General features: G+C 37.9%; 1 protein-coding gene across 8 annotated transcripts in view; it reads right to left on the bottom strand.

The window, feature by feature from the left end:
- ZGRF1 (zinc finger GRF-type containing 1) overlaps positions 1 to 24,697 on the bottom strand; it is a 71,410-nt gene that overhangs the window by 1,532 nt on the left and 45,181 nt on the right. For 7 of the 8 annotated variants that reach the window (XM_023636728.2, XM_070259803.1, XM_070259805.1 and 4 more), the window contains 9 exons: positions 24,359 to 24,473; positions 22,764 to 23,023; positions 20,790 to 20,949; positions 12,398 to 12,475; positions 12,056 to 12,203; positions 9,318 to 9,445; positions 7,523 to 7,646; positions 271 to 447; positions 1 to 135 (listed from right to left, as the gene is read on the bottom strand). In XM_023636728.2, coding sequence (XP_023492496.1) covers positions 1 to 135; positions 271 to 447; positions 7,523 to 7,646; positions 9,318 to 9,445; positions 12,056 to 12,203; positions 12,398 to 12,475; positions 20,790 to 20,949; positions 22,764 to 23,023; positions 24,359 to 24,473 — 1,325 coding nt within the window. Of the gene's footprint in view, positions 136 to 270; positions 448 to 2,435; positions 2,521 to 7,522; positions 7,647 to 9,317; positions 9,446 to 12,055; positions 12,204 to 12,397; positions 12,476 to 20,789; positions 20,950 to 22,763; positions 23,024 to 24,358; positions 24,474 to 24,697 lie in introns of all 8 variants that reach the window. The other variant, XR_011436300.1, reaches the window with a different exon arrangement.

Below are 24,697 nucleotides of genomic sequence, written 5' to 3'. Positions count from 1 at the left end.
CTTGTACATCTGGGATTTGTATAATGTTATCACCCCAATCAGAGAGCCCGAGATTCCACTTGCAATCAGTGATTGAATCAGCTTGAGTGTAAAAGCAGCTTCTGCCACATTATGAAAGCTGTTATCTCTTTCAATCTGGAATAAGAAACAGACCCTAAATTCTGTTTCCCAGAAAGGCTATGGAAAGACCAAGGAAATCATACAAACAACAATGAAATTAAACCAGGAAACTAAACCGTGTTGACTCTCATCAGCATTAATGTCATTTACCTGTTCCAGTCCTTTGACATTATAGAAACACAGCGTTGGTAGCCATTCCAATAAAGGGCTCCTCTCTGTTTCCGAAACACCGTTTATGAGGTTTCCTTCATAAAACAGATCATTAGCAATAGCACTGATCGCAGGGTGACAACGGTACTGGGTTCTCAATAGAACTGGCTTGTGACCCTTAGAAAGTTAAATGCAGAAAAATAAAAAATTAAAACAGCATTTTTTTTCTTAGGAAAAAAAAGTACTTTAAAATTTAAAAATATTGCCATATTGAACCAGCCCTGATGGCCTAGTGGTTAAAGTTTGGCACACTCCACTTCGGTGGCCCACGTTCAGTTCCCGGTCGTGGAACCACACCACTTGTCTGTCAGTGGCCATGCTGTGGTGGCTCACACAGAAGAACTAGAAGCACTTATAACCAGAATATACAACCATGTACTGGGGCTTTGGGGAGGGAAAAAAAGAGGGGAAGATTGGCAATAGATGTTAGCTCAGGGCAAATCTTTCCCAGCAAATAAATAAACAAACAAATAAATAAAAATAAAGCCATATTTTGCTCTTAGTAAATGAATTACAACCATGATAAAACAGACTGTAAATAAAAATAATTTTTAAAAATTACTAAAAATATTCCTGGTAAACTATTATTACACCACCAAATTATAAAATATAAAAGAAGTTTGCACCTAACATTATGCTTTCATAATCTATGCGGAGTTGGTCTAACACTAATTGAAAAAGAATCTTTAAAAGCATTAGAAAGTGTTGTTGATAACTCATTTATTAACTTTCCTCCTTGGGTACAAGCTATGTTTCATTCTGAATCTTCAAAGAAGTTTCTAATTTTGTTAAGCCCTCATAAAGTCAAGTCCCATCTACATTAGGGCTCTTCTGGAGCACATTCTTTATTCGCAAAATGTTCCGTAGTATTGTTTCAACATTTTGAATAGCTACAAGATATTCTAATAATAATGATACATAATAAAATGTTGGATTAATGATCACATAGACAATGTATCTTCTATGGGGGAAAAACATGCAAGAAAAACATCAATCCTCAGTACTCTTTAGGGCAACAGTATGTGGATAAGTTGAAGTCGGTGGGCATGGGAAACCTCTGACAAAAAGCTTTAGGTATAAAAATGCTCAAAGGATCATTGTTTATAACTTAAAACAACATTAGAGAGGGGCTGGCCCTGTGGCCAAGTCGTTAAGTTCGCACGCTCTGCTTCGGCGGCCCAGGGTTTCCCTCGTTTGAATCCTGGGCATGGACATGGCACCACTCATCAAGCCATGCTGAGGCAGCATCCCACATGCCACAACTAGAAGGACCCACAACTGAAAAATACACAACTATGTACTGGGGGGTTTTGGGGAGAAAAAGGAAAAAAAAAATAAAATCTTAAAAAAAACCCAAAAACATTAGAGAAATGACTAAATTATGGTATATCCATACAACATAATATTCAGTGATTAAACATATTTATGACAACAGTGAATGATTACAAAGCTAGTAATAACACAGGGACATCATTTATTATAATGTAAAGTTAAAAAAAGATAGGATAGAAATTATATTAACGGTATGATCTCAACTATGTAAAAATACATATATACATATTTTCCAGTTTTATTTAGATATGATTGACATATAACACTGTATAAGTTTAAGGTGTACAATGTGTTGATTTGATACATTTATATATTGCAAAATGACCTCCACCACAGCCTTAACTAACACCTCCATCACGTCACATAACTACCATTTCTTTTTAGTAGTAAGAACATTTAAGACCTACTCCCTGAGCAACTTTCAAGTATATAACGCAGTATTATTAACTACAATCACCGTGCTGTACAACAGATCCCAGAACTTACACCTCTTATAACTGGAAGTTTGTACCCTTTGACCAACATCTCCCCATTTCCCCACCCTCCAGCCCCTGGCAACCACCATTCTACTCTTAGTTTCTGAGTTTGGCTTTTTAATATTCCACATATATATAACACACACACACACACCATAAAATACATAAAATATATAAAAATACATATACCTGATACATACATACACCCCTAGGATAAAAGCTGGAAGAAAAAAACACTGAAATATTACAAAGGGTTTTCTCTTGGGGGTGGTGAGGTTATTATAGATGTATTTTTACCTTTTTACTTTTCTGTAGTTTCCATACTTTCTATCATGAGTAGTAGGTATTACTTTCATTTCTTTTGCTTTTAACTAATTCTGAACTAGTTCAAATATACAGAAAAACAAAATGTGACATTAGTATTTAGTCATATTTGCTTCAGATCTCTCTTTTGTTAAGAAATAAAATGCGACATACATAGCGAAAGCCCCTCCCTCTCCTGTCTTTTACCACCTTCCCCAGAAATAGCCCCAGTGCCGAGTTTTTTTTTACGGCATCCCACGTGAGTTTTACGTGTTTACTGCACTGGCACACATTGATGAACAATATATATTATTTGTTGGGCTTTTGAAATTCACATAAGGATATTTTACTGTAAATCTCCCTTTGTACCTTGCTTCTTTCAACATCCACTATGTTTTTGAGAACTCTCTATATGGATCAGGTTCATTCATCTTAATCGTTTTATATTATTCCATTCTGTAACTAAATCACTTTTTAGTCTATCCTTTATTTGTCCTTTTAAAATTCCCTTAAAAAGTCTACTTCAGGGGCTGGCCCCGTGGCCGAGTGGTTAAGTTCGCGCGCTCTGCTGCAGGCGGCCCAGTGTTTCGTTGGTTCAAATCCTGGGCGCGGACATGGCACTGCTCATCAAACCACGCTGAGGCAGTGTCCCACATGCCACAACTAGAAGGACCCACAACAAAGAATATACAACTATGTACTGGGGGGCTTTGGGGAGAAAAAGGAAAAAAATAAAATCTTAAAAAAAAAAGTCTACTTCATATTTTAAAAGTCATCGACAACAGAGAGGTGAAAGCGCAAAGGGCATAACAGCACACATAATATGCTACCATTTGTAAAACGGGGGAAAGTATTTTATGTATTTGCTTATATTGGCATAAATTATTGCTAGCAGGATACAAGAAAAAGATGACGGTTGCTTTTAGGGAGAGGAACTGAGTAGTTGGGGGGATAGGAGTGGAAGTCTTTTCACTGTCTATACTTTTTGGTTCTGCTTAAATTTTGAATCATGTGACAAAATTACCTATTCAAAATGTTTTAAGATTTTTTTTCCCTCAGGAAGATTCACCCTGAGCTAACATCTGTTGCCGATCTTCTTTTTGCTTGAAGAAGATTCGCCCTGACCTAACATCCGTGCCAATCTTCCTCTAATGTATATGTGGGTTGCCACCCCACCATGGCCACTGATGAGAGGTATAGGTCTGCACCCAGGAACTGAACCCAGGCCGCCAAAGTGGAGCACACCAAACTTAACCATAAGGCCAGACCCAAGAATTTAAATAATTTTTTAAATTAAGATTTTTAAGAAGTCATTAAAAAAGTTTGATTCAAAGGAGCCTGGACAGTGACTTATCACGGAAGGGGTAGAAAGTTTTGCAATTCAATTACAATTAAAAGCTCAAGACAACTGAGAGCTTGGGTCTTCACAAAATTAAGTAGAACTCAATTAAAATCTCACTGTCACTTGAAACTCAACGTAGGGAGAATTTCCGAATTAAGAAGGTGGCAGGAAAAGCCACCTTGCAGAATCCATTCTCCAATATCTAAAGGAACAACAACAAACACTAAAAACAACAGCAAAGGAAAAGTTCAGCAGCCAGGCCGAAAGAAGGATTTACAGCCAACCCAATGACATAAACTTTAAAATGTGGTTGTCGTCAAGAAAGAAAGAAGTTTCTGGGGTGGAAAGGAGAAATGCAGTGTAGCGAGATTCCTAATTTCTCCAGAAGTCATATAATGGAAATGGCTCCTAAGAAGGAAAATGAAACAGAGCAAGTGAACTGAGAGGTTTTTGGTGGAAGTGAAGGCTCTGAGGACCAAACATCAAAATGATGGGACACCTCAGGCTCCAGAACATCCCTCATCTGGGAAAGGGACAACACTGCCAACCATGTGGAGCGAATTCTGGTGCAGCGAATTTAACAAAACCTTAGAAGTGAGAGAGCCCATGTAAGCTAATGCAGACAGCACATATTCTTACTGAGCTCTAGTCCAATCCCACCCCTCCTCGTCTCCCACCAGCATATTTTCAGGGTACTGGGAAAACAGAGAGAACACAGAACACAAATCTGAGAGAGATGCCCACTAGAGAACATCAGGAAATGAAAGAGGAATGGCAACTGTGCAAATGTTATGGAGCCTCAAAATTAATAAAGTCAAGGAAGACAATGCAACAGATACATGTAGAACACAGCCTAGACAAAAATATAGCCAGAACCAGAAGGAAATTTTCCACAAGTTTTCAAGCTTTAGTATACAATCAGAATATGATTCAGTGAAACAAAATCTCAAAGGTGTGATGATGAAAAGATGACGAGATTAAAAGGGAAATTTCAATCCTAAAGAATAAACAACTAAAAAAATATCATTAAGGGGCTGGCCCCGTGGCCGAGTGGTTAGGTTCGCGCGCTCCGCTGCAGGCGGCTCAGTGTTTCGTTGGTTCGAATCCTGGGCGCGGACATGGCACTGCTCATCAGACCACGCTGAGGCAGCGTCCCGCATGCCACAACTGGAGGAACCCACAACGAGGAGTGCACGGCTGTGTACCGGGGGGCTTTGGGGAAAAAATAAAATCTTTAAAAAAAAAAAAAAAAAAAAATATCATTAAAGAACTGATAAACTACAAGCAGCAAAAAACAAATAGAATTTTCATCACAAAACTCAGTATAACCCAACTCAAAACTGAATGCAACTTCACACTCAACATAAGGGGAACAGAAATAAAATTTCTGACATAGAAGAAAAGGCTTCACAGATAATGCAGATGAAATTAAAGTAATACAAATGGAAGACAGATAAAGACACCCAATATAAGAATAACTGGGGTACCTCTGTGTTATGGACTCAATGTTTATGCCCCCCATTCATATGCTGAACCTCTAAACCCCAGATGGTATTTGGAGGTGGGGCATTTGGAAGGTAATTAGGTTTAGATGAGGTCACGAGGGTGGGGTCCTCATGATGAGATTAGTGCCTTTTTTATAAGAGGAAAAGACCAGAGTTTTCTTTCTCTCCACCATGTGAGGGCACAGCCAAGAAGACAGCCCTTACCAGGAAGTGAATCTAAGGGCACCTTGATCTTGGCCTTCTCAGACTCCAGAACCGTGAGAAATAAATGTCTGTTGGTTAAGCCTACAGTATTTTGTTATAGCAGCCTGAGCTGACTAAGACATTGATAGAAAACCCACCAAATGGAACAAAAAACTTTCCTGAAACAAAGAACAGAATCTCCACTTTGAGAAAATTTATATTACAGGACGAAGAGATACAGAACACTCCAGGTCCACATATATTGTAGTAAATTTATCAACTTTACAGTCACAGGTTATAGAAAGAGTTCTTGCATCCAGGTAGAAAAGTAATCAGGCTGGCCCTAGAATTCACAGTAATCATCCATGCAACTATCCAATAGGCCAAGGTGCCATTTACATTTAAAGGCAATAGATCTTTTAAACATAAAAAGAATTCAGGAAGGTAAGCATCTATGAGCCATTCCTGAAAAAAATAAACGGATGACGAAGTCCAAAGCACTCAGATGAATGAAGAAGCTAAGTACTGAATCTTTAAATACAGAACTGATTCTAAATAATTGTACAAATTCTGATTGTAGAACGAAAATAATAACAATATATGTAACAAAATAGGAACATGGGAGGGGGTGAGAAAGAGGGGAAAAAAGCATGAGAGCACTAATGTCTCTTCCTCCCAGAGCAGAGAAATCAACCCAGTCTGTCCAAAATCTCTTGTTAGAGGGATTTTTAGGGAATAATATCTGTTATGGGTGAAAAAATATTTACTTGAGATTTAATAATTTTTTTAGTTTCATTTCAGTTTTTCTTCCTCTGTTAAGAAATTACGGATTATTGAAAGTTCAGCAAAATAATTCCTTAAATGCAATTTAAACTAGCAACAATGATAAAATTTTTCTTTTGGCAAAAAATTTTTTACAATTCTTTTGGCTGTACTATTTTAATTTTCTGCTTATAAAAATAGCTTGATTTAGATTATTGCATCAAAACAATAGTAATGATGAATAGATAAGAACTTGTGGTACATAAAAAGTAATGAAGTCACAAAGACCGATGGAATAGAACAGAGATCCCAGAAATAAACGTGCACACATATAGTCAATTGATTTTTGACAAGGGCACCAAAACCACTCAATGGGGAAAAGACAGTCTTTTCAACAAATGGCACTGAAAAAACTGGACATCTATATGGAAAAGAATGAAGTTGGTCTCTTACCTTATACTATATGCAAAAATTAACTCAAAATGGATGAAAGACTTAAATGTAAGAGCCAAAACTATAAAACTCCTAGGAGAAAACACTGGGGGAAATCTTCACAACATTGGATTTGGCAACAGTTTCACGGACATGACACCAAAAGCATGAACCACACAAGAAAAAAATAGATGAATTGAACTTCATCAAAATTATAAACTTCAGTGCATCAAGGGATACTATCAAGAAAACAAAAAGACAATCTATAGGATTGAAGAAAATATTTGCAAATCATATATCTAATAAGGGATTAATATCCAAAATATATAAAGAGCTCCTAGAACTCAACAACAACACAATAAACAACCCAATTCAAAATTGGCCCCATGGCTGAGTGGTTGGGTTCATGCGTTCTGCTTAGGTGGCCCAGGGCTTTGCTGGTTCAGATCCTGGGCATGGACCTGGCACCACTCATCAGGCCATGCTGGGGCAGTGTCCCACATAGCGGAACCAGAGGGACCTACAACTAGAGTGTGCAGCTGTATGCTGGGGGACTTCGGGGAGAAGAAAAAAATACAGGAAAAGACTGGCAACAGATGTTGGCTCAGGTGCCAATACTCAAAAAAAAAAAAAAAAGGGCAAAGAACTTGAATAGACGTTTTTCTAATGATCAGTGCATGAAAAAATCCTCAACATCATTAGTCACTAGGGAAATCACAATGAGATTCCACTTCATGTCCATTAGGGTAGCTATTATCAAAAAAAAAAAAAATGCGTTGGTGAAGATGTAAAGAAATTGGAATCTACACAATATATAAACAATAAATGATAAATCTATATGAATTTAGCAGTGTTACCATTAAGCAAAGTCGATCAAAAAGAGTTTGTTCCAATCCATTTTCATGAGCTGCATCAGAACCCTGAACAGTAGGAGGAAGCTGTTTGGGATCTCCAACAAGAATGAGCTTTTCACACTCAAACCTAAAGACAGAATTCCAAAAATTAATCTAAGCAATGAGAAAAGCATGCATTCACATCATTTATTGCACTATTTTCTAAAATCTATTTCAAAGAATTCGAATACCATGAAGTGTTCTGAGAACTAACAAGGCTTAGTAGTGCTAATAAGTGTATTAAAAGGCTTTGAACAGTTATGCAGTAAAGAATCCTTTACATAACTTTATTCTTTTCCACATAAAACCTATTAAGTGTCCCCCGCCCCTGCATGGAATTGGTATTTCACAGAACACACTTTGAGAAACAGTGATTTTTAGAATCAATAAACTTTTAGACTTGGAAGCTTTCTTAGGAGTCATTTGGCTTAAAGCCTTGCTTTAGAGATGAAGTAAATTAGGCTCTCAGGCTCAGTAAATTAGGCTAAATGTCTTTCTAAATAGAGGTGGGATATAATGGGAAAAAGTCAAAGTTTTATAGAAAAACCTATATCCAAATCTCAGCTCTGTTGTATTCCATGGACACAGCAAGTTTTCTAATCTCTCCGGGCTTCAGTATTTTTATTGGTAACCTGGAGGTAATACCACCCTGCATGGCTGTTGGAAGGATTTAATCAAGCATGCAATGTGTTTAGTATAGAGTAGGTGCTCCACAAGTGTCACGCCTCCACCCTTCGTGCAGGGCCTCACCCTTCCTCCACACTGGCTCCTGAGTAGGGTGACCAACTCATCCTGGTTTGCCCAGGACTGTCCCAGTTTAAACAGTGAAAGCCCCACGATGCAGGAAGCTTCCAACTCCTGGGGGAATCATGACCGTTGGTACCCTACTCCCTCATTAACTGGGACAGAGCAAGCACCAGAACTCAGGCCTACTGAGTCCAAGTCTCTTACTCTTTCCCCACCTTTAGGATTCCTCCGTAAGAGATACTTTAGAAGTACAAGGTTTCAATTGGCTGAGTCAGCTTAGAAGATTGCATGGTGTTCTCAATTTTAGTAGACAAATTTTCATTTTCAACTGAGTTTTCTTTATACACTCTATATCCTTTCATAATCTTAAATTATTTTCAGAACCTAAACACTGGAATTATATCAAGGTAAGGGAACTGAAGCACATTCTTCAGTAGAGTTAGATTCTCAAAACTATGACTAAAGAGGACCTTTAATCCAGTTGAGAAATCTGCAGGGTTCCAGTAGAATCCTAGCACTAGTGCTATCAAGGCTTTCAGGGTTATGTGATCCAAATATCTAAACCGTGATCTAACAAATTTTTTTTTTAATTTTTTTTTTTTGAGGAAGACTAGCCCTGAGTTAACATCTGCCAATCCTCCTATTTTTGCTGAGGAAGCCTGGCCCTGAGCTAACATCTGTGCCCATCTTCCTCTACTTTCTATGTGGGACGGCTACCACAGCATTGCTTGACAATCAGTGCCATGTCCGCATCCAGGATTCGAACCGGCAAACCCTGGGCCGCTGAAGCAGAACGTGCACACTTAACCGCTGCGTCACCCGGCTGGCCCCCTAACAAAATTTTGATACACTGAATCCCCCCCAAATTTCCCTCTGCATTCTATTAAAAAATAAGTTTAGTACTTGAATTGCTAAAAATTTTCACAAAAGTATGGTAAGAGTTTAAGCTGAGGAAATGTTTGAAATAATTGTGACATCTGAGTGCCCTTTGGAAAAGAATCTTTTAGGTTACCTTGCAATAGGCAGGAGAGAGGCCGGCTCAGTTATCTGACTACACTCATCCAGCACAACCACAGGAAATTTAAGCTCATTCATGCACGGGAACGGGCAGGCCGCACAGGTAGCTCCAACTACTCGAACCTTTATTACAAGAATGGTACTGATTAACAACCATTAAAAAAGGTAAGAGAATGTTTTTACCAAAGAACTTGCAGGCTAAAATCAGAAATGAGCTAGGCCTAATTAGTGACAATCAGAAATCATGGGTCACTTTATTTCCACATTTCATTACTCCCACATTAGAAATGGAAATCACAGAATATAGGCCACAAGCCCATTAATAAGAACAAATAAAAGGCACATTTTGATATTCGGAAGGAAAGTATTATATCAAGGATTTTTAAAACATTAAGGTAATGTACACATTTTATCCTTCTAGATGAGGCTGAATAAACACAACATGCATTGTTATCAACACAGGCCAGAGCTCTCCACAAGGAGCACTGAACACGCTAACGAACGGTCCTTTGCTTAAACTTCAAGCACACTAGTATTCTGACTTATTTAAGAAGATAAAGATGGCTAACTAATTCTGAACAACAGTAAGTTTAAGTGGACTTGTAGCCTGTAAGTATATTCGAATCTTCCAAGTCTCAAGGCAAAAGGCCTGATAAAAGCTAATATTTTATCTCTGGAACTAAACATAAATAAGAGGAAAATCGATGAATTTTCTAAGTGGATGTGGGCATCGGCCTAGCAGTCTACTGCACAGTCTACTAATGGTCTGTGCACACATCTACACACACACACACATACGTATGCTTTACAAATTAAATGCTGCCTCCACAGATCCTGTGAAACAAGAAAATATTCTAAACACATTATTTTCTTTAATAATAAATAATATTCATCACATATAAGACCTTTGTCAGGTTTCCCTTCTTTTGTTAAAAACAAAAACAAAAATCCTAATGCCATATTTATATTAGAAACTCCACAGTTTTTAAACATTCGGTTCTTCTAAAACGATCCAGGAAAGGACACCCTTGTAGCAATATACACTGCTCTTGGTACTACTCTCAAATACCATCCGCTATCTAATTTCTGGTAACTGTATCTGACAAAAACAACCTTAGAATGAGAACCCTAGAGTTATGAATCAGGAAGCAATTTTTTCACTTAAATATCTAATACGAAAACCTAAAGAACTAATAAGCTTTTTCTTTAAAAATAAGTTTCATTGTAAAGATATGTCACTTTAGCAATGTGTCAGGTCTAACCGGACCTTGGAAGTTTGTTAGAGAAAACCTGTAAAAAAAGTTTCCTCTAAGAGTTTTCATTTGTGAACAGGCAATACCAATGAGTAGCAGATTATGGTAACTCAGCTTTCACTTAGAAAGTTACCAAAGAAACCATTAATTCTTACATATCACTATTGTGTTGGATAAGTGAGTAAAATGGTAAATAGTTTACATAAATGACTAATTGGCATTAATTGAACACAGTCAAACCAAGCCCTTCTGGATTTGGTTGGGGAGAAGGGAGTAGAGTCAGTTACTCTGTAACTCAGATAATAGAAAGCTAGTCTGGAGCCTTCTAAGGACATGTTGCAGACTGGTTATATTTCCAATTTCCCCTTCCTCTCTGTGAGAGTGTGGCACATCCACACCCTCTGCCATGTGACTCTGCAGTGCTTCCCACCAGAGAAATAGGTGGAGTATATTTCCCTGTCCCCACGATGTTGGGCGTGGCCATATGACCTCTTATAGCCAATGGAGTGTTAGAGGACATGAGATGAACAGAAGCTCTAAATGCATTTGTGTGACCTAGCCTGCTCTCTTGCACTTCTGCCATCTATCAGGAGAAGGCCATCATGCCACAGGCAACTGTTCCAGAATGAGAGACCTGACCCATAGCCTTAAGCTGAGTCATGCCAACTGATCTGTAGAGTCCTAGGTTTGTTGTCTTAAAGTACTGAGATTTTATTTGTTAAGCAGCATTATTTCAGCAATAGCTGACCAATAGAGGGTCCCAAGCATGCTGATTTTCCTGAATCTCTTGCAGAAAATGACCAACGTCCACATGGTCCATGAAGCCAACAAGCTTCTTCCCCTCCATCCCTTTACTTTTCCCCATGCTCTCCTTTCATGGGAGGAAGCTACTAATTGGCTTCTTTTCCCCTACCAGCTGATGCCCAAGCTGCCCTGGATCAGAAGCTGATAAAGGGGATGATGCTACTTGTTATAGCCTGGGATCCTGTATGTCCAGTCTTGGCTCCTAATACAGAAGCAAGTGTCTGAGCCTCCTATATTCTTGGATATAGACAGACTTTGAAAGGCTTGGCTTTCTAGGAGCTCTCCTAAATTAAAGACAAATTTCACTTGGATATTTTGCCCAGGGTCAGACTTTCTCTTCCTCTATTTCTTCCAGAGAAAAAAAAGCCAAGTTTCATTTAATTTGCCAGGAATTGATTCCTACCTCTTCCCTTTCCTCTTTAAGCTTACTGAAAGATAATCAAACAGACAAAGGGAGAAAGGATGTGATTCAGTCATGGTGAGTTGGATTTGTTCACAAATTTAAAGAATGCTTTACAATAAAATAACAAGCACTGGATAGACATGCACATTAAATCTAAGCTATCATAGTCGTTTGTGGTAATTTAAAGGAAATATCCTCCATCAACACGACTAAAATAAATCTGAATAGCATATATAAATGATAAAGAAACCAACGGAAGCTGTTGCCCCTCACCTGCTTCAGGAGGGTTTTATTGGTTCCCAGTTTATGCTGCTCAATACTTTTCCTCACATAGACTTTTTCCACAGGAGTCAGGTCTTCTTTCATCAATGCATGTAGTTCTTTTAATTGCTCATTTTCATTTTCTGAGCCAGCATGCAAGCTAAAAACAGAATTATATAATTTATTCCATTTTTCATAATACCATAAAAAGTAAAACACAGATTTTCTAAGTCAACCAAAAAAAAGATAAGGCTTTCTTCACTCTTCTTCAAAAACCAATTTTAGGGTAAGAGTTACATAAAACTATTATACTTTTCTGAACATTCAGCAACTTCCAGAATTTAGCATTCTTACCTATAAGGTAAAATTGGCTTGGCAATCTTCCTAACACTTCCAACTCTGACAAACTTTTCAAATCCAAGACCGAGAAGCCTTTAAAGAACACAAGGTAAAACAGATTCTGATTATTTAGAAAGAAGAATATAAAGTAAGGTTTCATATAATATTTATGTTATGAAAATTAATTTCGTGTAACAGTATATTTTATAGTTATATAATTCAATGTAAAATGCCAAAACTCAAAGTAAATGGAATGTAGCTAAAAGACTTTTTTATATAATGCATTTTATAGAGAATTTTTAAATACATATTATCTTATGTTGAGGGCTCATTAAATGTTCATAAAATACTGATGTTACTATTTATCACTAATCAAATTGCCCCTAAAGACATATGAAAGCAATAGCTACCATACATTTAGCATCGAGATTTATTAGGAACAGTGTTAGCCTCTTTATGTGCACTATCTCGTTTAATATCATTACAGCTCTGCACTAAATCTCATCTTAAAGAGGACACTGAAACTCAGAAGTGAAGCCACACAGCCAGGAAGTGGAGTCAGCTGTGATTCAAATCTGGGCAAGTGTGTCTACCTGCAAAGGCTGTGACGGCTCTTCTACATGCCTTACCCCCACTCAGGGCCTGCTGATGCCGCAGCCCTCACCTGCCCTTCCCTCTTATGATCTTACAGCTCCAGCTCTGGGCGAGGAACAGAGCAGGAGCTCAGTGAACATCCAGTCTCTAAAACGTCTTCTCCCACCTCAAATGGGAATTAAAGAGCCAGAAAACTAAAGAAACTATGGCTCCCCAAACATAGTTTTCCTAAATAATTTTGAAGCAATTTGTTCAATGTCAATACATGAATAGGTTTCAATTTTTGCATTTTTCATAGTCCTCATCTTGGAGAATAGTCAGCTACTTTTTAGTCTGAAAACCTAGTTTACATTTTTCCCAATGCCAGTTTGTGTTAATTCTGTGATAATAAAGGGTGCAGTAGCCTCATTGTACTGCTACCATAGGGTAAAAAGTATGTTTCATTTCTTCTCAAGAAACTCTGTATCCTCTCCTGTCCATTACAATTGGAATACATGGTCCACATGCACAGGTAAACGTTACCTCAGTGTGAAGAAATATGTGGTCCAGCCTATACACAGTTGAGCTATATATGCTAATTACACATTCACATTACTCAAGTCCTTATCAGAGGTTTAAGCATTAAAGAATCTCTACTGAATGTTTTGTTGCCTTTTAACTTTCAGTGCTCACCTTCCGTCTTCATTCTACTTGATTTTTTCTTTTCTAATAGTCTACAGCTAAATTTTCATCTCAGGCTGAGCACTCTAAAGTTCTTGCCTGTCTAGTCTCCATGTCTCTTCATTGACTTGAATCAAAAAATGTCCTCAGCTGCTTTTTTAGATTACTCAGCAGAGTGCACCCTGGCAGAACCTTTCTGAAGGGCAATTTTGCAAAGCATATGAGGAAGCTTAAAAATGTTCATATCTTTTATACTAGGCCTAGGGCTTTTTCCCGAGGAAAGAATCAGAAAGAAAGACAAAGATTGATGTTTAAGGATCTTTGTCACAATATTATTTACAGTGGCAAAAATCTGGAAAGAGTACAAAAACAGGTGCAAAGATCAATGGAACAGAATTGAATGCCCAGAAATAAAACCACACATCTATAGACAGCTAATCTTCGACAAAGGAGCTGAGGGCATACAATGGAAAAAAGAAAGTCTTTTCAACAAATGGTGGTGGGAAAACTGGAAAGCCACATGTAAAAGAATGAAAATTGACCGTTCTTTTTCACCATTCACAAAAATAAACTCGAAATGGATCAAAGACCTAAAGGTAAGGCCTGAAACCATAAGGCTTCTAGAAGTAAATATAGGCAGTACTCTCTTTGACATCAGTATCAAAAGGATCTTTTCAGACACCACGTCTTCTCGGACAAGGGAAACAATAGAAAGAATAAACAAATGGGACTTCATCAGACTAAAGAGCTTCTTCAAGGCAAGGGAAAACAGGACTGAAACAAAAAAACAACCCACCAATTGGGAAAAAATATTTGCAAATCGTATATCCAACAAACGGTTAATCTCCATACTATATAAAGAATTCACACAACCCAACAACAAAAAAATCAAACAACCTGATCAAAACATGGTCAGGGGACATGAACAGACGTTTCTCCAAAGAAGATATACGGATGGCCAATAGGCACATGAAAAGCTGCTCATCATCACTGATCGTCAGGGAGATGCAAATCAAAACTACACTAAGATATCACCTTACACCCATTAGAATGGCAAAAATAACCAAAACAAAAAGTAACAAATGTTGGAGAGGGTGTGGAGAAAAAGGAACCCTCATACACAGCTGGTGGGAATGCAAACTGGTGCAGCCACTATGGAAAACAGTATGGAGGTTCCTCAAAAAGTTAAAAATAGAAATACCATATGACCCAGCCATCCCACTACTGGGTATCTATCCAAAGAACTTGAAATCAGCAATTCCAAAAGTCCCACGCACCCCTATGTTCATTGCAGCATTATTCACAATAGCCAAGACATGGAAGCAACCTAAGTGCCCATCAACTGATGATTGGATAAAGAAGATATGGTATATATATACAATGGAATACTACTCAGCCATAAAAAATCGTCCCATTCACAACAACATGGATGGACCTTGAGGGTATTATGTTAAGTGAAATAAGCCAGATAGAGAAAGACAATCTCTGTATGACTCCACTCAAAGGTGGAAGTTAAACATGTAGACAAAGAGAACAGGGGGCTGGCTGGGTGGTGCAGCAGCTAAGTTCGCATGTTCCCCTTCTTGGTGGCCCAGGGTTCACTGGTTTGGATCCTGGGTGCGGACATGGCACCGCTTGGCAAAAGCCATGCTGTGGTAGGCATCCCACATATAAAGTAGAGGAAGATGGGCATGGATGTCAGCTCAGGGCCAGTCTTCCTCACCAAAAAAGAGGAGGATTGGCAGTAGTTATCTCAGGGCTAATCTTCCTCAAGAAAAAAAAAAAAGAAGAAAAGCTGGGCAAGGGCCAAAAATGTGGAGACTAAACAACACACTACTGAATAGCCAATGGATCATTGAAGAAATTAAAGGAGAAATCAAAAATATTTGGAGACAAATGAGAATGAAAATACACCATACCAACTCATATGGGATGTAGTAAAAGTGGTCCTAAGAGGGAAATACATAGCAATACAGAACTAGCTTAACAAACAAGAAAAATCTCAAATAGGCAATCTTCAACTACACCTAACAGAATTAGAAAAAGAAGAGCAAACAAAGCCCAAAGTCAGCAGAAGGGAGATAATAAAAATTAGAGCAGAAATAAATGAAATTGAAATTTAAAAACAAAACAGTAGAAAGGATCAATGAAACAAAGAGCTGGTTCTTTCAGAAGATAAACAAGATTGACAAATCCTTAGCCAGACTCACTGAGAAAAAAAGAGAGAAGACTCAAATAAATAAAATTAGAAGTGAAAGAGGAGAAATTACAATGGATACCATAGAAATACAAAGGGTTATAAGAGAATACTATGAAAAACTATATGCCAACCAAGTGGACAATCTAGAAGAAATGGATAAATTCTTAGACTCATACAACCTCCCAAAACTGAACCAAGAAGAAATAGAGAATCTGAATAGACCAATCACAAGTAAAGAGATTGAAACACAAATCAAAAACCTCCCCGAAAATAAAAGTCCAGGACCAGATAGCTTCTCTGGAGAATTCTACCAAACATTCAAAGAAGATTTAATACCTATCCTTTTCAAACTACTCCAAAAAACTGAGGAAGACAGAACACTTCTGTCTTCTCATTCTACATGGCCAACATCACCCTGATGCCAAAGCCAGACAAGGACAACACAAAGAAGGAAAATTATAGGCCAATATCGCTGGTGAATATATTGGCAAACTAAATACAGCAATATACATCAAAAAGATCATATACCATGATCAAGTGGGATTGATACCAGGGACACAGGGATGGTTCAACATCCACAAATCAATCAATGTGATACACCGTTAACAAAATGAGGACTAAAAACCACATGATCATCTCAATAGAGGCAGAGAAAGCATTTGACAAGATCCAACATCCATTTATGATAAAAAAAAAACTCTCAATAAAATGGATATAGAAGGAAAGTACTTCAACATAATAAAGGCCATATATGATAAAACCACTGCCAACATCATAGTCAATGGGGAAAATCTGAAAGTCATCCTTCTGAGAACAGGAACAAGACAAGGGTGCCCACTCTCACCACTCTTATTCAACATAGTACTGGAGGTTTCAGCCAGAGCAATTAGGTAAGAAAAAGAAATAAAAGGAGTCTAAATAGGCAATTAAGAAGTGAAACTCTCGCTGTTTGCAGACAACATGATTTTAGACATAGAAAACCCTAAGGAATCCATCAGAAAACTACTAGAGATAATCAACAACTACAGCAAAGTTACAGGGTACAAAATCAACTTACAAAAATCAGTTGCATTTCTACACTCTAATAACAAACTAAGAGAAAGAGAACTCAAGAATACAATCACATTTACAACCACAACAAAAAGAATAAAATATCTAGGAGTAAATTTAATCAAGGAGGTGAAAGACCTATACAGTGAAAACTATAAGATATGATTGAAAGAAATCAATAATGACATAAAGAAATGGAAAGATATTCCATGCACATGGATTAGAAGAATAAATATATTTAAAATGTCCATACTACCTAAAGCAATCTACAAATTCAATGCAATCCCAATCAGAATTCCAATGATATTCTTCACAGAAATAGAACAAAGAATCCTAAAATTCATATGGGGCAACCAAAGACCCCGAATAGCTAAAGCAATCCTGAGAAAAAAGAACACAGCTGAAGGTGTCGCAATCCCTGACTTCAAAATATACTACAAAGCCATAGTAATCAAAACAGCATGATACTGGTACAAAAAACAGGCACACAGATCAGTGGAACAGAATTGCAAGCCCAGAAATAAAACCACACATCTACAGATAGCTAATCTTCGACAGAGGAGCTAAGAACATACAATGGAGAAAGCAAAGTCTCTTCAACAAATGGTGTTGGGAAAACTGGACAGCCACATGCAAAAGAATAAAGGTTATCTTTCGCCATACACAAAAATTAACTCAAAATGGATCAAAGACTTGAAGCTAAGACCTGAAGTCATAAAACTCCTAGAAGAAAATATAGGCAGTACACTCTTTGACACTGGTCTTAGAAGGATCTTCTCAAATACCACGTCTACTCAGACCAGGGAAACAAAAGAGAAAATAAACAAGTGGGACTTGACCAAACTAAAAAGCATCTGTGAGGCAAAGAAAACCAGGAACAAAACAAAAAGACACCAACTGGGAGAAAATACGTACAAATCATTTATCCAACAAGGGGTTAATCTCCAAACTATACAAAGAACTCACATAACTAAACAACAAAAAAACAAACACCCTGATCAAAAAATGGGCAGAGGATATGAACAGACATTTTTCCAAAGGAGATGTACAGATGGCCAAAAGGCACATGAAAAGATGTTCAACATCACTAATCATCAGGGAGATGCAAATCAAAACCACACTAAGATATCACCTTACACCCATCAGAATGACAAAAATATCTAAAACTAATAGTAACAAATGTTGGAGAGGTTATGGAGAAAAAGGAACTCTCATACACTGCTGGTGGGAATGCAAACTGGTGCAGCCACTATGGAAAACAGTATGGAGATTCCTCAAAAAATTAAAAATAGAACTACCATACAACCCAGCCATTCCACTACTGGGTATCTATCCAAAGAGCTTGAAGTCAGCAATTCCTAAAGTCCTACGCACCCCAATGTTTATTGCAGAATTATTTACAATAACCAAGACATGGAAGCAACCTAAGTGCCCATCAACAGATGAATGGATAAAGAAGATGTGGTACATATATACAATGGAATACTACTCAGCTGTAAAACAGAACAAAAGCATTCCATTTGCAATAACATGGATGGACCTTGAGGGAATTACGCTAAGTGAAATAAGCCAGTTAGAGAAGGACAATCTCTGTATGACTTCACTCATATGAGGAATTTAAAAATGCAGACAGAGAGAACAGATTGGTGGCTACAAGGGGAGAGGGGAAGTAGGGGGTGGGCACAGGGGGGAAGTGGTGCACCTGCAACACGACTGACAATCAATGTACAACTGAAATTTTACAAGTTTGTAACCTATCATTAACTCAAAAAAAAAAAAAAAAAACCTACACTAAGGGGCCAGCCCCATGGCCGAGTGGTTAAGTTTGTGCACTATGCTTCGTCGGCCCATGGTTTTACTGATTCAAATCCTGAGTGTAGACATGGCACCGCTCATCAAGCCACGTTGAGGCAGCATCCCACATGCCACAACTAGAAGGATCCACAACTAAAAATACACAACTATGTACTGGGGGGCTTTGGGGAGAAAAAAGGAAAAATAAAATCTTCAGGAAAAAACCCAAAAAACTACACTAACATATCACCTTACACCTGTTAGAATGGCTATAATCACCAAGACAAAAAATTACTAACGTTGGAGAGGATGTGGAGAAAAGGGAACCCTCATACACTGCTGGTGGGAATGCAAACTGGTGCAACTACTATGGAATACAGTATGGAGATTTCTCAAAAAATTAACAATAGAAATACCATATGATCCAGCTATCCCACTACTGGGTATTTATCCAAAGAAGTTGAAAACAACAATTCAAAGAGGTTTATGCACCCCTATGTTCACTGCAGCATTATTCACAATAGCCAAGACATGGAAGCAACCCAAGTACCCATCAACTCACGAATGGATAAAGAACATGTGGTGTATATATATCCAATGGAATACTACTCAGCCATAAAAAAAACCAAAATTGTCCCATTTGCAACAACATGGATGGACCTTCAGAGTATTATGTTAAGCGAAATAAGCCAGACAGAGAAAGACAAATACCATACGATTTCACTCAGATGTGGAAGATAAACTAACACATGGACAAAGAGAACAGTTTAGTGGTTACCAGAGGGGAAGGAATGGGCACAAGGAGTGAAGGGGCACATTTATATAGTGACTGACAAATAATGTACAACTGAAATTTCATAATGTTATAAACTATTATGACCTCAATAAAAAAAAATTGCTTAACAAAAGGCTAATCATTGCATATAATAGAGCTATGAAAAATTATGTTTTCTAAGATGATTTGATATAGAGAAATAATCTTTAAGTAAAAAAAGCAGGACACAAAACAATATATACTGTTGAATACCAAGTTTGAAAAACAAAATGTGTGTGTGTGTGTATATATATAAAAAATTTGTAAAGAAATATAATATTATCTGTATAGTCTGCATATTTTCTATCGTAAGTATTAACATATGTAATTATAAAAGTTAATTTTTAAAAAGCCACTTATAAGTAAAGGATTATTTCTCCTAATTAAACTTCATCATTTATGCTGAAATTCAGATCATTAAACACTGGAATATTGGTAAAATATTATGTAATAGTTCTTTGTATTTTTAATAAAATCTTACACAATCACAAAAATTGTATCCCTGCAAACAGATTGTGTTGCCTTCTTTAGATCCCTCTTATTGAAACCAAACACATAATTTAATTAAATTGTTCAGCTACTTTACCACTATATTTTCATACAGCAGGTGGACAAGAGAATGACCTACAATTTGGTTCTGCAATTTTAGCCTACTTCCAAGGCTCCTGGGTCAGCGACAGAGGACTTTAACTCATGGCACAGGAAGCAGCATAAGCATCAATATATCTGCATTGGTTTCTCTTGGTCCTCAAATCCTATGAGGAGAGGCAGAGGGTCCAGATGGATGCCTGCACATGTAGTGGGCTGAGCTATAGGAAAGGAACACTAAGCTTGGGGCTTAGTAAGCAAACCTGCTCTTTGTCCCAGAGGGAGACATGACCTTATCAGTCAAGGTTGCTTGTTGTAAACACAACCCTGAGAAATGTCTTGGGTAAGAGGACTCAAGGCCTTGCGTCTTTAGCATCCCGGTGGGTATGTCAGCATCCCAGGGCTTATTGCCTCCTCCAACAACACACCCTTCAGCTCTACATGTTCTTGGCTGAACTCAAATTTTTACATAAGTATCCCAACCTTGTGCCAAAATTGTCAGGTTTGGTATTTTATTTTATCCTACTTACAAACTAATAAGTTAGCCTATTACTGTTTCTGGATACCACCTCTTGAGTCAGAGACAAAGGCCATGCATTTTTGGCATACCCAGCAAAAGTGTGCATGGACACTCAGGGCCTATGGTGGATTGCCTTTCTCAACAATAACCTAAACATTAGCTACTTAAATACACTTGTCATACTTACCCAAGAAGTACTCTGTCAACAGCTACATTAGTGGAAGAAGAAATCAGAAGTTTCCATGGTCTTGCATTTCCAACTGTAGGAGCTTCACTCTTCTCAAATAGCTGTACAAAAAACAAAATCACCACTGCCAGCAAATAACTCTTTCCTGCTCCAAAAACACCTAATTAATTTGAAGGAGGAGAAAAAAATAAAGGCAATATCATAATTAAGTTTCTGAAAGCACAAGAAATATTTCATCTATCTCCCTCTCTTCTCCATTTATTTATTCAAAAAACATTAATTGAGTGGCCACTGTGTGCTCAGCACAAAGGATAAATAAATAAATAACCAAAAGACCTCCACATTTAATGAGACCCTAGGCTACTTAGGAAGATAGGCAAAGTAAAGGAACAATGATAAATAATATGTTAAATAACACCGTTACGGTGTCAGAGAAAGAACAGCTCTCCCTGCTTTGGTGGAGGTGGGAATGCTTCCTAAAGATAAGCAGCAGCAGAACTAAGTCTTCCAGAATAAGATAGCCAGTCTGCTCAAAGACAGGGTCCTTCTGGGCAGAGGCATGACAACGCACGAGGCCATTAAGTATTTCTACACAGCCTGTGGCGAATAGACAAGAGACGAGGTGACAAGGTAGACAAGGGGACAAATCACAAGAGCTCTGCTTGCTATGGCTAAAGAGTTGGAGTTTTGTCTTAAAGGCCAGGGGAAGTCACTGAAGGATTTTAAGCAATGGAATTGACTTAATCAGATTGTGTTTTAGAAAAATTCCTTGAGTGAAAACATGAAGAAAGGTAAAAGTAAAGGTAGATCAATTAGAAAGCTGTGTGAGATAATCCTAACAGTAAACATGCTAACTTCACTAAGCTCCTGCCCTGTGCCAGGCACTGTCCCAAGCCCTTCACCAACGTTAACTCACTTCATCCTCCAACCCTTCGAGACAGAGGCTATTATCAACCCATTTTACAGAGTAGGAAATTAAAGCTAAGAGATAAGCAACCTGCCCAAGATCATACAGCTAATGCATGATACAGCCAGGATAAAAATGCAGGATTCTAGCTCTAGAGCCCCCACTCTGCCCACTAGGCTAGATGGAGGTGCGATGAGGCTTGGATTAAGTGGCAGTGCAAGTGAACTGAGCAGAGAGAATCGATATGAAAGACAGGCAGACACTAGAAGGGAAACATCTCAGGGACTGATCTCATGGGGGGAGGTCAACAGTAAGAGAGTATGAGGAGGATTAAGCAAAAGTCACTTAGTCCAGGGAGAAAGAATAATCTAGGATGACACCCAGATGTCTAGATTGGTCAACAAGGTGGATGTGATGTAAATCCTCAAAATAGTACAAAAAGCAAGATCAGCTTTGGAGTGGAGGCGAGAGGAAATGAGCTGAAGAGGTGACAGAATCCAGACAGAGGCATTAGCTCTGAAGAGGACAAAGCAAAGCTCCTTCACTGGGAGAACCAAAAGGGCTAACAGAGGTCCAAACTTAGGCAAATCTGAGAAGGAGGGCAGCACATTGGAAGGAGCTGCTGTTATGAACTCCACTTCGTGTTCCAGAGGTAAGACCAATTTCAGAGAGTGGAGCAGGGGCAACGATGGGGTTATGAGAAGAAGGAAGGTTTGGAACAGCTGCTGTGAAGGATGGAAGAGCGAGCTGATAGGAAATACACGGCTTTGCTGGTCAGAGTTGAAGTCCACTCTAACAGAGCAACACGTAGACATCTAAATCAAGTCTGGGCACTTGGATACGAATGAGCAATGCGACTCACTCATCAGATACCCTACCCATTCTCCCATTTAGGGTGGACAGTTCTGCTCTCACCTAATGGTTTACCAAAACAGGTTCAGATTCAAAAAATCTATTTAGAGTTATTCTGGAATCTTGTTTGACTAGGAAATGACAAACAAGCCAACTGAGTTATAAAAGCTTATATAACAATGTATTTACTAGCCTGTTTCTTTCTTGCTTCTTACCATGTATGATGGTGATAGGGAGGGTAGGGGTTCGCAGTTCCTCCACTTCCATGCTTTCGTGTGAGGCCATCATGTGAGCTATCTGAATTAGAGCTGTAGCTTGGTCCTTGTTTAACTCGTGTGCCTGAATTAACTCACTAGCTAACTGCAACGTTGCTCCTAGGCTGAGGAGTTCAAACTTTGTGTTGATATTCGAAAAGGCCGGTGGGATAAATTTTCTCTTATTGACTCTCTTGTTGCTAACTGTAGTTGATGAAGACCTAGTAAAAAGGCAGTAAATAAAATCAAAGAAAAATGAGGGGCTTTTGAAAAAGGTGAGTAAACCTATTCATAACTTTGCTTCCACTTTTTAAGCATCACAGAAGATTTTTTCATGGGCGCAAATGGATATAAACCCCAATTTGGAGGAGGGTAGAAAGGAAGAGAACTAACATTTGTTGAATACCTACTATGCACTGGCACTATGCGAGCATTTTACATGGCATTTGATGTAATCTTCACAACAACACTAGGAAGTAGTTAATTATCTCAAATAAAGATGCAGAAACATTAAATTTTTTCCTAAAAAGCACACAGCTAATAAGTGGTGTACTGACTTTAAAGCCACGTTCTATTATATAAAACTGAGATAATTAATACAGCCTCTATTTCAGGTAAAACTGCAATAAATAAATTGGTTTTATTTCTATTTCTATACAGCCTGAATTCATTTGGAAGCAGATAAATAACATAATGGAATCATAAAGATATTTATTTTGGGGCCAGCCCTGTGGTGCAGTGGTTAAGTGTGCACGTTCTGCCTTGGTGGCCTGGGGTTCGCCAGTTCAGATCCTGGGTGCAGACATGGCACTGCTTGACAAGCCATGCTGTGGTAGGCATCCCACACATAAAGCAGAGGAAGATGGGCATGGATGTTAGCTCAGAGCCAGCCTTCCTCAGCAAAAAGAGGAGGATTGGTGGCACATGTTAGCTCAGGGCTAATCTTCCTCAAAAAGAAAGAAACTTTTTTTTACCTAGGACTTCATTATGTTGAGAAAAATGAAATACCACAAGACAGATCATAACATTCCAAACTAGAAACTAGACTTTTTCTATCATTTTAATGAATTTAATATGATATCACTACCAATTTTTAAAAAGGGGGCATAGTGCTTGAGAAATTAAAAATGAGATAAAGGTTATGTCAAGAGATAAAATCAGTATCAATATACATACTGAATTCAAGCTGCAAAATGATTCTTTTAAATGTTAAATAATTTGCAGCAGAAAAATACAGATGAATAGAAAAATAAAGTCAACACTCAAAAGATCCTTAAGAAATCACTCCTTGACAAAGGGAAAACATTTGCAATAACATTTATTAGTCTCAATCATAATAAATAAATGGATGGATGGATGGATGGAGTGATGGCAAACGATGCATATTTCCCTTTATCTTTTCATTTTTAACTAGTAATCCACAGTAATCTCATAATCTCTAAAAGATAATTAATGTTTTGGCAAAAATTTATGTAATACACTTTTGCTGCAATTTCATATTCACATTTAGTCACCATTTTGGAATACCAAAGACCTGGAGGTAAATAATGACTTACAGCGTTAACAGGCTCTGTGTTAGAGGCAGAGTAGCTGGATTAAAGTAGTCCTGGATGTTTTTCAAAGTGGTCAGCTCTGTGCTAGCGTTACAAACCAAGAGTGCATGAACCACCACTATAGAGAGGATGCAGAAAATGAACATTTAATGTAAGTAAAATGGACCGTTAAAAAAGACTAACGCAGTGTTCAGCTACTGAATGAATCGCATGACATAAAATAAACCCTCACGTACACACAGAGTTCCTTTATCCATTAAGCTACAATACTAACTGCTCTTTCATACTTCTTATATGGGTACCCACAAACTGTATAACTTAAATCAAGTTTGGACTTCCACA

This window comes from Equus caballus, chromosome 2 (genome assembly GCF_041296265.1).
Source record: "Equus caballus isolate H_3958 breed thoroughbred chromosome 2, TB-T2T, whole genome shotgun sequence".
Lineage (NCBI taxonomy): Eukaryota > Metazoa > Chordata > Mammalia > Perissodactyla > Equidae > Equus > Equus caballus.
Note: the sequence above shows the minus strand (reverse complement) of the source record. Positions and strands in the feature narration are given on the sequence as shown.